Below are 13,452 nucleotides of genomic sequence, written 5' to 3' on the forward strand. Positions count from 1 at the left end.
ATGCAAGAATTGATTGCAAAATTTCTAGCTTAACACAAATAGTGTAGTTTCTTTTATGTTGACCAAACAAAGATTTCTTGATTGTTTGAAGTTAGTATTGATGGTTTTTTTTTTGAATTGTTTCGAGTTAGTAATGATGATTTATTTCTAGAAGATTTTGAGTTAGCAATAATTTATTCACTCTAAAGACTACTTCGAATTTTTACTTTGATCAGGAGCAAATACGTTTTTTTTTTATCTAGAAGATAATTTTGGTACTATTGATTTAATCATAGACACTTATGAAAAAAGCACATAAAACAAAGCCAAAAAAAGACAAAAAAAAAAAAAAAGAAGAGTAATAAAAAAAGGCTACTGTTTTATATTAAGATTCATGAATGAAAAAGTTACCAAAAAAGACATAGAATAAGTCAATGGAGACAGAAAAGAAAAAAATAGAGAATGAAAAAAATCAAGAAGACCTCCGCAGGGATTCGAAAACTGAAAAATTGTGCAACGGTCTTACTAATTGAACTAGCAATGCAATCGTTATTAATAACTTCTAACATATATATACACACACACACACGCGTTTGGAGGCCACCGATTTCAAATATATACACACACACATATATATATATATTTTTTTTTTCAAACACACACACACACACACACACACACACACACACACATATATATATATATATCAGTCCGTCTCAAGTATAGATCACCTTCACTTTCCGGCTACATTTTCACATCTTAACCATTCAGTTTTTAGGTCATAATGTATAGATCACCTCTGCAAAAATTCAGCCAATTTGGTGATCGTTAAGGCATCCAAAACTGCAATTTACCATTATAAATACGAACGGTTCCGGTTTAACAGATTCGGTCCGTTCGTGTAAATTGCAGTTTTGGATGCCTTAACGATCACCAAATTGGCTGAAATTTTGCATAGGTGATCTATACATTAGGACCTAAAAAATGAACGGTTAAGATATAAAAATGTGACCAGAAAGTGGTTGAAAACAGCAAATCCGTACCGAAATTTCGGTATGGACTTCCTCACCTGAGAAATATCTTATATATATATATATATATATATATATATATATATATATATATATATCCTATCCTATCCAGAGTGAAGCCTCACTCTGAAATTAAGGTGTGAGGTTGGAGTTTAGAGTCACTTTTCGGTCTCATATCCACATCTCGACCGTTCAGTTTTTAGGTACTAATGTATAGATCATCTCTGCAAAATTTCAGCCAAATTGATGATCGTTAAGACGTTGATAACTACCTTAAAGCTACTACGGTTTAGTGTGGACAGATTCAGTTCGTCCATTGGTTTAAATGAGTTAGCTAATAATCAATTGACTGATTCTGCCTTATTTCGATCCACTCGAGAGAATTATTTTTTGAAGGGATTGTGCCTTGAATAGATTGTATCTCAAAGAGATTGTACCTCATTCGGATTTTTCCTTCAGCAAATCTCTCGTCACTCAAATCCTCCTTAAAGAGTTTCATCCTATCGAGATCCTTCTCTACAAGTTATTTCCTCCTCGATTAGATATTCATGCCTTGACCGGATATTTCCACCTTGATCAGATATTCCCACCTCAACCAGATATTTCAACCTCGACCAAAATTTCCTACCTCGACCAAATATTTCCACCTCGATTAGATATTCCCGTCTTAATTAGATATCTCCACCTTAACAGGATATCTCCTCTAAACAAGAAATCTTCTCATTGAGAACATAGAAAAACAAGTAAAAAAGATAACCAAAAACTACATATTATTTTGCTATTCCCATTAGATTGAGAAGTTTTCACATTTCTAATAGATTAAGGGTAAATGCTCTATAAGAGACACACCGACATATACTATAAGATTACCAATGAATGACATGTGCTAAGAGATTATATTTGTCGGAATCATTTTTTTTTCTTTTCCTTTCAAATGTGCAATGTGATAACGAGCCATCTAATTTCATAATCATTATTCATATGCATAACCATTATTCATATTCATGCTTTTAAAATTATGATGGAAATATCATAGACTTCTCTATAATTAAAAACCGTTAAGATATTCACAATCATAGAGATACCCTAAACCCATTTTTATTTTTATAAACACATTTTTATTTTTATAAATGACATATTGAAGGATTAGAAAGATGAAAAAAAGAAAAAAAAAAAGAAAAAAAGAAAAAAAAATGAAAAATAAAGAAGCGGGACATTTTTGTTTCATTTACCGAAGGGGGAGGGAAAAAAAAAAAAAGTGCTAATCTAAAAACGAAAACAAGAGATAAAACCTAAAACAAACAAAACTCAATTATCTCTCTCACGGCGATCTCGTCGACCTTCATCTTCATCATACGTCTTTGAGCCTCCCTCTCTGCATCTCCCTTCTTTGAAGCTCTGATCTCTGCAGGTAAGACTACATTCATCTTTCTTTCTCCTTATACATCATTATTGTATAGTTTGATTAACGAAAATCTTATTTTCAAGAACACAATAAAGGTTTCGATCGAATTGGGATTGAATTGAATTGGGTCTGGGTTGAATTGAATAATTTCCAGAAACTATAACCCAGTTGTCCATCTGCAAAAGATAGTGATGATGATGATTTAGGAGTTTGCTACTGTAAATATCCTAGAGATGATCGATGAGTTTAATTTCTCTGTACTAAGCAATATGGTTGAAGAATTCAGATTGTGCTCTTCTTGGAAATTTTTATTCGTTTATTATATAATGAAATTGCTTCTGATTTTCATCAACTTCTTCGTGAAATTGTTTTGGTTCCTTTGATTATAAAGGTGGGTGCCAATATAATAAACAACTGCCGATCTTGGTTATGGGTTTTGATTTAATTCCAATAATATGTAGTAGAGGAATGGAAAAGAAATTTATTTGATGTTTTTGTGTTTGGGTTTGTAAATTCCATGGTCTCCCAATTTTGTGCAGCTCTACTTGTTTTTTAGACTCTGTTCTCTCCTTTTAGCCTGATAGCCAGAGTCTTCTTCTTTAGAGTTCAGACTTCAGACTACCGATTCTTAAGATTGAGTTCTAGACCTAGTCTTCTGCTTCTTCAGTTCTTCCTCTCTTAACTCTGTAAGTATCATGCTGGGTTGCAATTTCAGATTACCAAATTGTTGGTTATTGATTTAATGATTTCAAATCAGGTGAGAATAAATTGCTGGGTTCCGGTAGTGTGTGAGTTACTGAGTTTGATGAAATTGCTGGGTGAATTGGGTATCAAGCAGTTGAGTAAAAAATTGGAGCTTTTGGTTCTTTTGAGGTTTTTGGGGAGGTGGGTTTGAATTGGTCTTTGTTGTTTGGATTAGTGAGAGGTTTCTGTAATCATTTGAACTTCTTGAAGATTTCTTCTAGTGTAATCATGAATTGAGGTTCAAAATTAATAGTATTGAGTGAATGGTTTTGTATTAGTTTTGGAGCAAAGCTGAATTGGTGCTTGTTTGGGGAAAACAATCATGGAGTACAGAGAGATTTATATAGATAGGTAAATATTTGGTAGCTCATAAATGGCTTCAGCGTCGTTATATATGATAGTAGTTAGCTCGCCGTGTAATATTATGAATAAGATGAACATATTAGGTGAAGGGCAATCGTTTTTCTACCACAAGGTAGCCACTAAAAGCATACACATTTAATGAGAATCTGTCAGTGTAGACTGTAGACTATTTGATTTGAATTCTCTTATATCTAATGTGGAAAAGGTGCTTCATTTCTCTGCTAATATTCTGATTAATTTTTATTTATTGAGTTTTGATGCGATTACTGATTTGCTATTGTTATGTTTTGCTTTGTTGTTGAACTAGAGCAGACACTAGTTTGCAGTGGACTCTCGCATCTATATCGTTAATTAAATCCTTGCATTTGTACTATTAATTAAAGCCTTTGTTAATAAATTCAAGCCCCACCAAGGTTGTAATCCTGGATCCGCCACTGCCTGTTCCTAAAGCGAGAGAAACCAAAACAGTTGCATGAACAAACAAAGATAAGATAAAGATAAAGAAAGAGAAAAAGAAAAAGACAAGAAAGCAAATGGCAGATACTAGCTATGAACTAGATAAACTAATACCTTGCCTCATCAATTGCAAGAAGTACCAAATTGAAGAAACAAAAATGACAAAGAAAAACTGATAACAAGCAATTCTCAGACTCAAACTGAACCAATGCACCAAAAAAATTCAAATATATAATTGCAGCAGCAAAATTCTACCAACAAATCAATATACAAATATATTATGTATATTACATATATGATTGTGCTTGAGCAAAGCATCAAGTTCAACAATAAGGAGAGAATAACACATGCATTCTAAATTTCTAATACACGTTTAAGAGAAATACAAAAGACATAATCAAAAAGTCATATTTTTCAGAATTTATAAAGAGTAAAGCTGGATCAGAATTTATAAAGAGTAAAAGTCAAACAAGTTGAGAACAATACTATAGGAAAGAATTGAGTTAAAGATGCCCTGGGAATCGAGTTAGAAAAAGAAACGTGCCCTTCCAAGTAAGTAAACGTGCCCTTACAGGGTTCAAACTAGCATTCAGAACATTCTAAAAAAAAAAAAAAAAAAAAAACTAACATTCAGAAAAAGAAAATAAAGGATTAAAGACTTTTTTGTAATTGAAAAAAGAAAAAAAGAAAAAAAAAAGGGATTAAACTCTTTATAGATTGAACCGAACCGTCTTCATCATGCTTCCCGCTCTACTCTGAAACCCTAGGGTTGAGTCTACCACAGTTTTCCCTCTTAGCGATTTGAATCGTTAGGAATTCGTTTCTCTGAGCGCGTCTGTTGGTTTTGCCCATGGCAATTGCACTTGGAGTCCGCTCTTGTTGAATGCGCTGGGTTTCCACCGATTTGCAGGGCTTCCCCTCATCTCTCACTCCCGTCTGTTGGTTTCCTCGATCTTGATTCTCCTTCCCTCTTTGCTTGTAAGTATTTGTTATTTTCTGAAAATTTCCCTATTTTTTTTTTTAAATTTTTTTTGGAGGTTTAGTTTTGTCTATGTTTATGGATTTATGGAACTATGTAATCCCCTAATGGCTAATCTGTAGTGAATTTGTCTCTAATTGACTAATTTTTATTTATTTCCAGATTTGGGGTTTAATGAATGAGGTTTTAGTCTGTAGTCCAATTGACTAGTATTTGCTTCAAATTTGGTGTTTAGTGTTGGGGTTTGAGCCATCAAATTGTTGTGTGACATGAAATAATTTGTGTTGTTGTATCTGTTTCTATCTGTTTTAGATTCCATATACATGGTTTTCCTGCCATCAAATTGTTTGTCGAAACTGCCAAGTTAGTATTTTGACGAGGAAAACGAATTTGCCTATAGGTTCAGCCAACCCTGATTTCTAAATTTGGACATTGATGGGAACTCCAAAGAGGAAGAAGAAGCAGACCCCAGAGACCCAATTCCACTCTTCCCTCACTTTCTGCTCAAAGAACAAGGACTTAAATAGCGCAATCTCGCTGTATGAATCCGCTGTTTCGCAGAATACGCGGCTCAACCAGCACCATTTTAACACCCTACTCTACCTCTGCTCTAACTCTGTCACTGACCCGTCCCTGAAGCAATTGGCCTTGGAATATGGCTTCCGCGTGTTTGATCACATGTCGTCGATCGAAGTCCTCCCCAACGAGGCCACGATCACCGCTGTTGCTCGGCTCGCTGCGGCGAAAGGTGATGGTGATTATGCTTTTGAGCTGGTGAAGGGTATGGAGAAGTATAATGTATTGCCGAGGTTGCGCACTTGCGATCCGGCATTGTTTGGCTTTTGCGAGAAACTGGAGGCTGATAAGGCGTATGAGGTGGAAGAGTATATGAATAAGGTGGGAGTGAGTGTAGAAGAGCCTGAGATTGCAGCCTTATTAAAGGTGAGTGCAGAGACAGGAAGAGGGGAGAGGGTTTATGATTACTTGCACAAGTTGAGGAATGCTGTGAGGTGTGTTCATGAATCGACGGCCAAGATCATTGAGGATTGGTATCGTGATGGAAGGGCTAGTGAAGTGGGTGAGGTGAATTGGGACTCGGGTAGGGTCAAAGAGGCGGTTTTGAGGAATGGAGGAGGGTGGCATGGGCAGGGGTGGGTTGGGAAGGGGGATTGGTCTGTGCAGAGGGCCAATGTGGATTCTGACAGCAGGTGTTGCTCCTGTGGTGAGCATTTGGTTTGTGTTGACATTGACTGTGCAGAGACAGATAGGTTTGCGCAGTCTGTTGCTGCTTTGGCAATGGAAAGGGAGGTTAAGTTGAATTTCAGTGAGTTTCAGGTGAGCCAAGATTTTTTGAGCAGTCCATTTTGCTAATATTTGTTCAGTTTACTAATTTGAATTCCTGTGGTGGCTAGAATTTTGAGTAACACTTGTTATCCATTCATTATGTCAATTGTTTAGTTAGAGGTGGTGTTGGTTATAGGAGAAGGGATTTTATTAATTAAAATTTGAGGAATTTAAGCAGAGTTTGAGATTTCTGCCGACATTGATAAATGTTTTATAGATGCTGGTTCGATGAGTCTTGGTGTCAGGTCTTTCTGGTTTCTGATTTTTATTGATGGAATATGCAGCAAGTGAGATGCTTGCAGTTTATGACATAGTTGTACGTAGAGGCATAGATTGTTAGATTTACAACACTTTAAATGTATCCATGTGTAAGCCCTGATATTTGCCTTTTTTTATTAGTACAATTGATATGCTTTGTAAAAAAATAAAGCCTTTTGTCCCCTTTTTCTCTAGTGGTAATAATCTGGGTGGAGCACGAGTTCATTCTTGTTGCTGGGTTATGAAAATTGAAAATGGGAAGATAAGATATATATGAGATGTTACTGTAAGCCTTAATGTTCCTACTATTGGAAGTTACGAAAATTGATACAGCTGATTGCGTGGGCATAAGCTTTAGATGCTGTTCGTCATTTTTGTTTGTCTCGGCAGTTGGTCTCTTGACATTTGTTCATTAAAAAAATTCCACATGAGAAAATTTATCGAGTGAGTTAGAGTAGTTGAGGGCAAGAAGAAAATGATGTAGCAAAAGCTATGTATTTTATACATTCCATTTCATGAAAATTTAGTTTTAAAACATATCCTAATTGTTCTTTCTTCTGGTTTCTCATTTGTATTTTTTCTCCATATCTAAATAAAGGATTGGCTGGACAAACATGCTGATTATGAAGCTATTGTGGATGGAGCTAATATTGGGCTCTACCAGCAGAATTTTGCAGAAGGTGGATTCAGTCTTCCTCAGGTTGCATAAGCTCTTCTTTTGTGTTTCCTTCCTTTTTATTTGACCTTCAGTCACACGTAATCATGACATTTATTATGTCCTGTATAATGCAGCTTGATGCTGTTGTGAAAGAATTGTACAATAGAAGTGGAGAGAAATGGCCACTTGTTGTCTTGCATAATAGACGTTTTCGGTCACTTGTGGAAAACCCTTCCCACAGAAAAGTGGTTGAGGAGTGGATGGATAAAGGTATTCTTTATACCACACCAAGTGGCTCAAATGATGACTGGTATGAACTTGCATTTCTGTACCTTCTGAAACTTTATTACTTGTTTCCTTAATCCATGTTCAAGGGCTGTGCTCTTTCAACCTGTTGGGCAGTCTCTTGTTTCCATTTCTTTTTATTATCTCTTTTAAATAAATAATAATGATAATAAAGAAACACTAGATATGCACATATTAACTATTTTGATGAAAATATTGATCTATGAAATACCTTTTCTCCTATGACTCAGGTATTGGCTTTATGCTGCTGTGAAACTCAAGTGCTTGCTCGTTACAAATGATGAAATGCGAGATCATATATTTGAACTTCTAGGAAGCAGCTTCTTTCTTAAGTGGAAAGAGAGGCATCAAGTATGTACTCTATGACACAAACTTGCTAACTTATCTTTGCATTTGTTCAAAACTTCTATGTACTTCTTTGAGGCTCATTTAATACGTGTCCTTTCTCAGTGTCACCAACATATAATCGCTTCTATTGCATGTCTCTTGTTATATTTATAGCAAATCAAAGGCAAAGACAAAGTCTGGAGTTGTACCATTTAATCCTTATTTTTTTTGTGGTTCATGGAAGGCATTGCAGGGGCATGAAGTTCTAGTGTTTGAGAGCATTTAAACCCAGTGCCAGATTTTGAATCCCCTTTGAATTTTGGCCTCCCATATCCACCCCCACCCTAAACACAGACACAAACCAAAAAAAAAAAAAAAAGAAATCTATATTGAACATTTTTTAGCAAGACTCTGCTCTACAATTAACATAATCAATCCAAATCGAGGAAATTTTTATTTAAATTTTTTATGGTTGTATGTTGATTTTAATCTTTAAAACCCAATTGATAGATACTGGGTTTGCTTCAGATGTGTATCCAACTGATCCATGCACGCTCTCTCTTTTATGTTGTAACTAACTTCTCTTGCATTCGGTTTGCAGGTACGATATACTTTTGTTAAAGGCAATCTGAAACTTCAGACCCCACCCCCATATTCTTCAGTGATCCAGGTACCTATTTCTATGTCATTGCAGTTATATCTGATTGCATGTTTGAAGATCTAACCATAATTGATTGATGGGGCAAAACACTGTTCTGCAATGTGGGGAACAAAAATTGTCGGTTATAGAAATATATAACTCATGAGATTGCAATAAATTTATTTTTGATAGTAGCTATATTATATACATCAAAGGGGAGAGTTAGGAGATGTACATGTGAACATAACGTAAAGTATGCCCCTCAAATGTGGTTATTCTTATAGTTGCAGTTAGATATGTTCAAATGGCGCCTGTGTATCAGTATTGTCAGCCTTTGATACTGCAAGAGTGCTTACTGTGTGATCCAAATGGTTTTGAACTAAAACATAATTCTGTAAGAAAATGATGAGAGTCTTGAAATTGTAATGGAAGGCAAAGCATGGGTTATTAGTGTATGAATGGTTCATTGTTTTGTAATTAGTGTTGTGAAAGCTGGATGTATTTATAGTTCTACTATAGAGTAGTGAGATACCAATCTGTTTCAGGAATCAGAAAGCGGATCATGGCATGTACCTGTAGCAGATGACAGCGATGAGGAGCCAGCGAGAACCTGGCTCTGCATTACCCGGCCAAGTGCCTCTAAAGCTTCTACTGGAGCTTTGCTATCTCAAAATGCGTTTCTGAACTCTTGCACATCTGAGTTTGTTACCAGTCACAATGATAAAACCACAACTAAGACGGGTAAAAGAAAGGAGAGGTCCCCATCTCCTTCCCACCTTATGACTTAACTCTTCCACCTGCTTAGTACCATTTGGAGGTGCACTCTTTATAATTCTAGTTATGGGGCTCATATCTCGTGGAGATGGTTGTGGCTAATAGGAGGCTGGTCAGGAGCAGCGGGATCGCCTATTATAACAACGGCCTCATCTGTCTGCAACACACCCCAACTTTCGCTGTATGTCTGTTGTGTTGTAACATACTGCAACTTTTGTAGTACAGGTCATTCTTTATAGTCAGCTTAACAAAATAAAAAGAAAAGAAAAATTGAAGCTTTACGTGTTGAACTTTTAAGACGTGAAGCTTCTTTGATTAACAGGTTGTGTTGGTTTGGGTGAGAAATTGCAATAAGGCCATTCATATTTATCATAGTTATTTGTCATGTGAGCAGGATAATATTTCGTTGCGTGCAATTTTGTTGAATAGAGATTAGTAATTTCTCAAAGCTAATGCAATTACACTCTTTTTATTGTTATTTTTCATTTCTTACCTCGTCAAAGGAAAATGTAGTAGTCCTGAATCTGATCGAACATTTCAAAATGTCAGTCTCTATTCCTCAGAAAAAATGTCAATCTGCGGTCGTGTTAAGAACGTGGTTAATTTTTTATTTTTTGTTTTGTTTTTGTTTTTGTTTTCGAAATTGGAACATGGTTTATGTTTATTAGTAGAATAAATGAGGGAAAATCTCGATCAAGGTAAACTGGGTGGAGCCGTGGAGGTGGCTTCAACATCAGAATGGATTTTAGGCTCTGTGCTTGAGATATTTAAACCATCAGCGCATTATTGGAGTGCTGACACTTACTAGAATATATAAATGAGATAGGATAAGTCATTGGTTACAGTCGGGCCAGCATTTCTCTTGAGATCCATGTTATCTGTCTGCTTCTGTTAAAACGAGAAGGCAATTTCTTTGAACTGTTTTTCAACAAGAACTGTTCTATCAAATCATCAATCTATCTGCTCTGAAGCCGAAACCAAAGTAGAAACAATGGCTCTGGAGGTCGTAGGTGGAGCTTTTCTCTCTGGTTTATTTCAGGAAATATTTCATAAGATGGCCTCTCGGGAGGTCATGGACTTCATCAAGGGGAAGAAGCAGACCAAAGGGTTGCTGAACAGGTTGGAGATGACACTGCGATCTGTCAATGTTGTTCTGGATGATGCTGAAGAGAAGCAGTTAAGTAGCTCAGATGTGAAGGAGTGGCTGGATGAGCTTAAAGAGGCAGTCTTTGGTGCTGAGGACCTGTTGACCGAGATCAAGACAGAAGCCATGAGGAGAAAGTTGGAAGCTGAACAATATGGAAGTAGCACAAGTAAGTTACAACAACTCGTGTCTTTTTTCTTTCATGCTTTCGATGAATCAGTAGACCCCAAGATAGAGGAAATTCTTGAGAGATTAGACTTCATTGCTAGCCAGAAAGATGCCCTTAATTTGAAAACAGGTGCATGGCACAGACTCTCAATGAGAGTGATACTCCCTTCTACTTCTTTGGTAGACGACTCTGGTGTCTATGGAAGGTATGAAGACAAGGAGACCATTGCTAAGTTGTTATTATCGGATGATGCTAGTGGCAATAAGGTAGGGGTGATTCCCATCGTGGGCATGGGTGGGATTGGAAAGACCACCCTAGCTCAGCTCTTGTACAATGATGCAAGAGTGAAACAACATTTTGATCTCCAAGCATGGGTTTGTGTTTCGGAGAATTTTGAAGCTGTTAGAAGTGTAACAATTTGTGGGTCTGTTGACCTAAATCTACTCCAAGTTAATCTCAAGGAGGCTTTGATGGGGAAGAAGTTTCTCTTTGTTCTTGATGATGTTTGGAATGAGAATTATATCCACTGGGATGTCTTAAGGTGTCCCTTTGAGTTTGGGGTGCATGGAAGTAGGATCATTGTCACAACACGAAATGAAGGTGTTGGATCTATGATGGGTACTCTTCCAACTCATTATCTATTGCAAATATCTGAAGAGGACTGTCTGTTATTATTTGCAAAACATGCCTTCAGAAATGCAGATCTTAGTGCGTATCCAAATCTAGAAGTAATTGGGAAACAAATTGTTAAATAGTGTAAAGGTCTTCCTCTGGCTGCAAAATCACTTGGAGGTCTCTTGTGCTCTAAAGTGAATTTGGAAGAATGGGTGAAGATATTGAAGAGTGATATATGGGAATTTGCAGATAAAGGGAGTACCATTTTACCGGCTTTATGGCTAAGGTATTACTATCTGCCTCCACATCTCAAGCGTTGTTTTGCTTACTGTTCAATATTTCCCAAAGGTTATGTATTTGAAAGATCACAATTGGTATTTTTGTGGATGGCTGAAGATCTGTTGCAACCCAAAAACAAGAAATTAGTGGAAGAAGTTGGAGAGGAGTACTTTGATCAGCTAATATCAAGGTCTTTTTTTCAACATTCATCAACAGTTTTGGATGGTTTTATCATGCATGACCTTATTAGTGATTTAGCAAAGTCTGTATCTGGAGACTTTTGTTTTCGGTTGGAGAAAGATGACAACTCACTTGACATTTTGACCAAGACTCGTCATTTTTCATATATGAGAGATCGTTGTAATGGGTTTGAGAATTTTGAGGCTATAAATGAAGCTAAGTATCTGCGCACCTTCCTGCCGCTACAACTAACAGAGTTATGGAGTGAAAGATTCCAAATGTTGGATAAGGTTCTACATGATCTATTGCCAACACTACGGTGTTTAAGAGTGCTGAACTTATCAAGGTATGACATAAAGGAGTTGCCTAGTTCGATTGGTAACCTGAAACATCTAAGGTACCTGAATTTGTCATGGACTTCTATTGAAAAGCTACCTGATACAGTGTGTAATTTGTGTAATTTACAAACTTTGTTGTTGTCGCATTGTGAAGCTCTTGCTCATTTGCCAGCCAACTTGGGAAGACCGACAAACTTGCGCCATCTTGATATTGGAGATGTGGGAGGTACAAATTTGGTAAAGATGCCACCACATATGGGCAAATTGAAAGATCTCCAAATGTTAAGTGACTTTGTTCTAGACCAACCTACTGCAAGGAATGAAATTCTCGAGTTAAAGGAGCTCAAGCATTTGCAGGGAACACTTCGAATTTCAGGGATTCAAAATATTGCTAATGCTGTTGATGCTTTTGCAGCCAAAATGTGGGAAAAGAAGTCTCTGGCTCACCTAATCTTAGAATTCGGAGGTTATACTGAAGATTCACATAAAGATAGAGAAGTGCTCAATAACCTTCAACCTCGTACCAACTTAAAAGAACTCACCATTGATTCTTACAGGGGAACAAGGTTTCCAGGTTGGTTAGGAGATCATTATTCCTCTAATATCTAGTTCATCTCGATATTGTGAATTGTACAAATTGTTGCTTCTTGCCACCATTGGGGCAGCTACCCTCCCTTAGAGAGCTTCATATTGATGGGTTGAATGGGGTGGTCTCAGTAGGTCCTGAGTTTTATGGTAATGATACCACTGTAAGTAAGCCATTTAGCTCTCTGCAAATTTTGGAATTCAAAAACATGCGGAGATGGCAAGAGTGGTCATATGTTGGAGACAACAAAGAAGTGGGAGCTTTTCCTAGTCTCTCTAGGCTTCATCTGGAGGATTGTCCTAAGCTAACCGGAATATTACCATTTGATTGGTTCCCCATGCTTCAATCACTCACAGTCTTAAATGCCAATATAGAATGTATTACGATGTCACAAGGATCAAAATGCCCTGAACTTAGTAAACTGAAAATGTATGATTGCTGGAATTTTGGTTGTTTTCCCGAGGGAGGGCTGCATGCTCCCAATTTGACCGTTATAGATATTGATGGATGTAGAAATTTGAGGTCACTACCAGAGCATATGAACACCCTTCCATCTCTCGAGTCTATTTCCATAGGACTTTGTCCAGAACTGGAATCATTTCCAGGTGGGGGATTGCCGTCAAATTTGAAGTCACTGAATATCCGTTGCAAAAAACTCATTGCAAACCGAATGCAATGGGGACTACAGGAACTCACTGTTGGACACATATATGGTCTAATTGCTATATTAAAAAGAAAATCAAGAAATCATTTATGCAGATTATATACCAAATAGAATGCATAGATTTAAACAATGCAAAACGATAAAAGTTAGAAAAACCTTTAACAATATGGTCGAGCCTAGAACTTGGTTCTATGTCCTTAAAACAAAATTGCC

General features: G+C 36.7%; 1 protein-coding gene and 1 pseudogene across 5 annotated transcripts; both read left to right on the forward strand.

Annotated features, from left to right (window-relative positions):
- Nucleotides 1-2,267: 2,267 nt before the first annotated feature.
- Nucleotides 2,268-9,712, forward strand: LOC112202893 (proteinaceous RNase P 2). 5 transcript variants are annotated; one of them, XM_024343946.2, is made up of 9 exons: nucleotides 2,278-2,421; nucleotides 2,955-3,101; nucleotides 3,835-4,956; nucleotides 5,358-6,292; nucleotides 7,158-7,259; nucleotides 7,352-7,527; nucleotides 7,754-7,874; nucleotides 8,452-8,520; nucleotides 9,036-9,712. In XM_024343946.2, exons 4-9 carry the CDS (start codon nucleotides 5,393-5,395, stop codon nucleotides 9,276-9,278), a joined length of 1,611 nt encoding a protein of 536 aa, XP_024199714.1. In that variant the 5' UTR covers nucleotides 2,278-2,421; nucleotides 2,955-3,101; nucleotides 3,835-4,956; nucleotides 5,358-5,392; the 3' UTR covers nucleotides 9,279-9,712. The 5 variants fall into 5 exon arrangements, with proteins under 5 accessions (XP_024199713.1, XP_024199716.1, XP_024199714.1 ...); XM_024343945.2 differs by lacking the exon at nucleotides 2,955-3,101 and having other exon boundaries at nucleotides 2,268-2,421; XM_024343947.2 differs by lacking the exon at nucleotides 2,955-3,101 and having other exon boundaries at nucleotides 2,294-2,421; nucleotides 3,830-4,956.
- A 296-nt stretch (nucleotides 9,713-10,008) lies between these two features.
- On the forward strand, nucleotides 10,009-13,208 carry LOC112202892 (annotated as a pseudogene).
- The last annotated feature ends 244 nt before the right edge of the window (nucleotides 13,209-13,452 follow it).

This window comes from Rosa chinensis, chromosome 5 (genome assembly GCF_002994745.2).
Source record: "Rosa chinensis cultivar Old Blush chromosome 5, RchiOBHm-V2, whole genome shotgun sequence".
Lineage (NCBI taxonomy): Eukaryota > Viridiplantae > Streptophyta > Magnoliopsida > Rosales > Rosaceae > Rosa > Rosa chinensis.

What these genes read in the sequence shown, in the direction of transcription:
- LOC112202893 (XM_024343945.2), top strand. Translation starts at nt 5,393, where the DNA reads ATGGGAACTCCAAAGAGGAAGAAGAAGCAGACCCCAGAGACCCAATTC. An exon ending in GTGGATTCAGTCTTCCTCAG is followed by an intron (nt 7,260 to 7,351) that starts GTTGCATAAGCT and finishes TGTATAATGCAG; the next exon opens with CTTGATGCTGTTGTGAAAGA. An exon ending in AGTGGAAAGAGAGGCATCAA is followed by an intron (nt 7,875 to 8,451) that starts GTATGTACTCTA and finishes TTCGGTTTGCAG; the next exon opens with GTACGATATACTTTTGTTAA.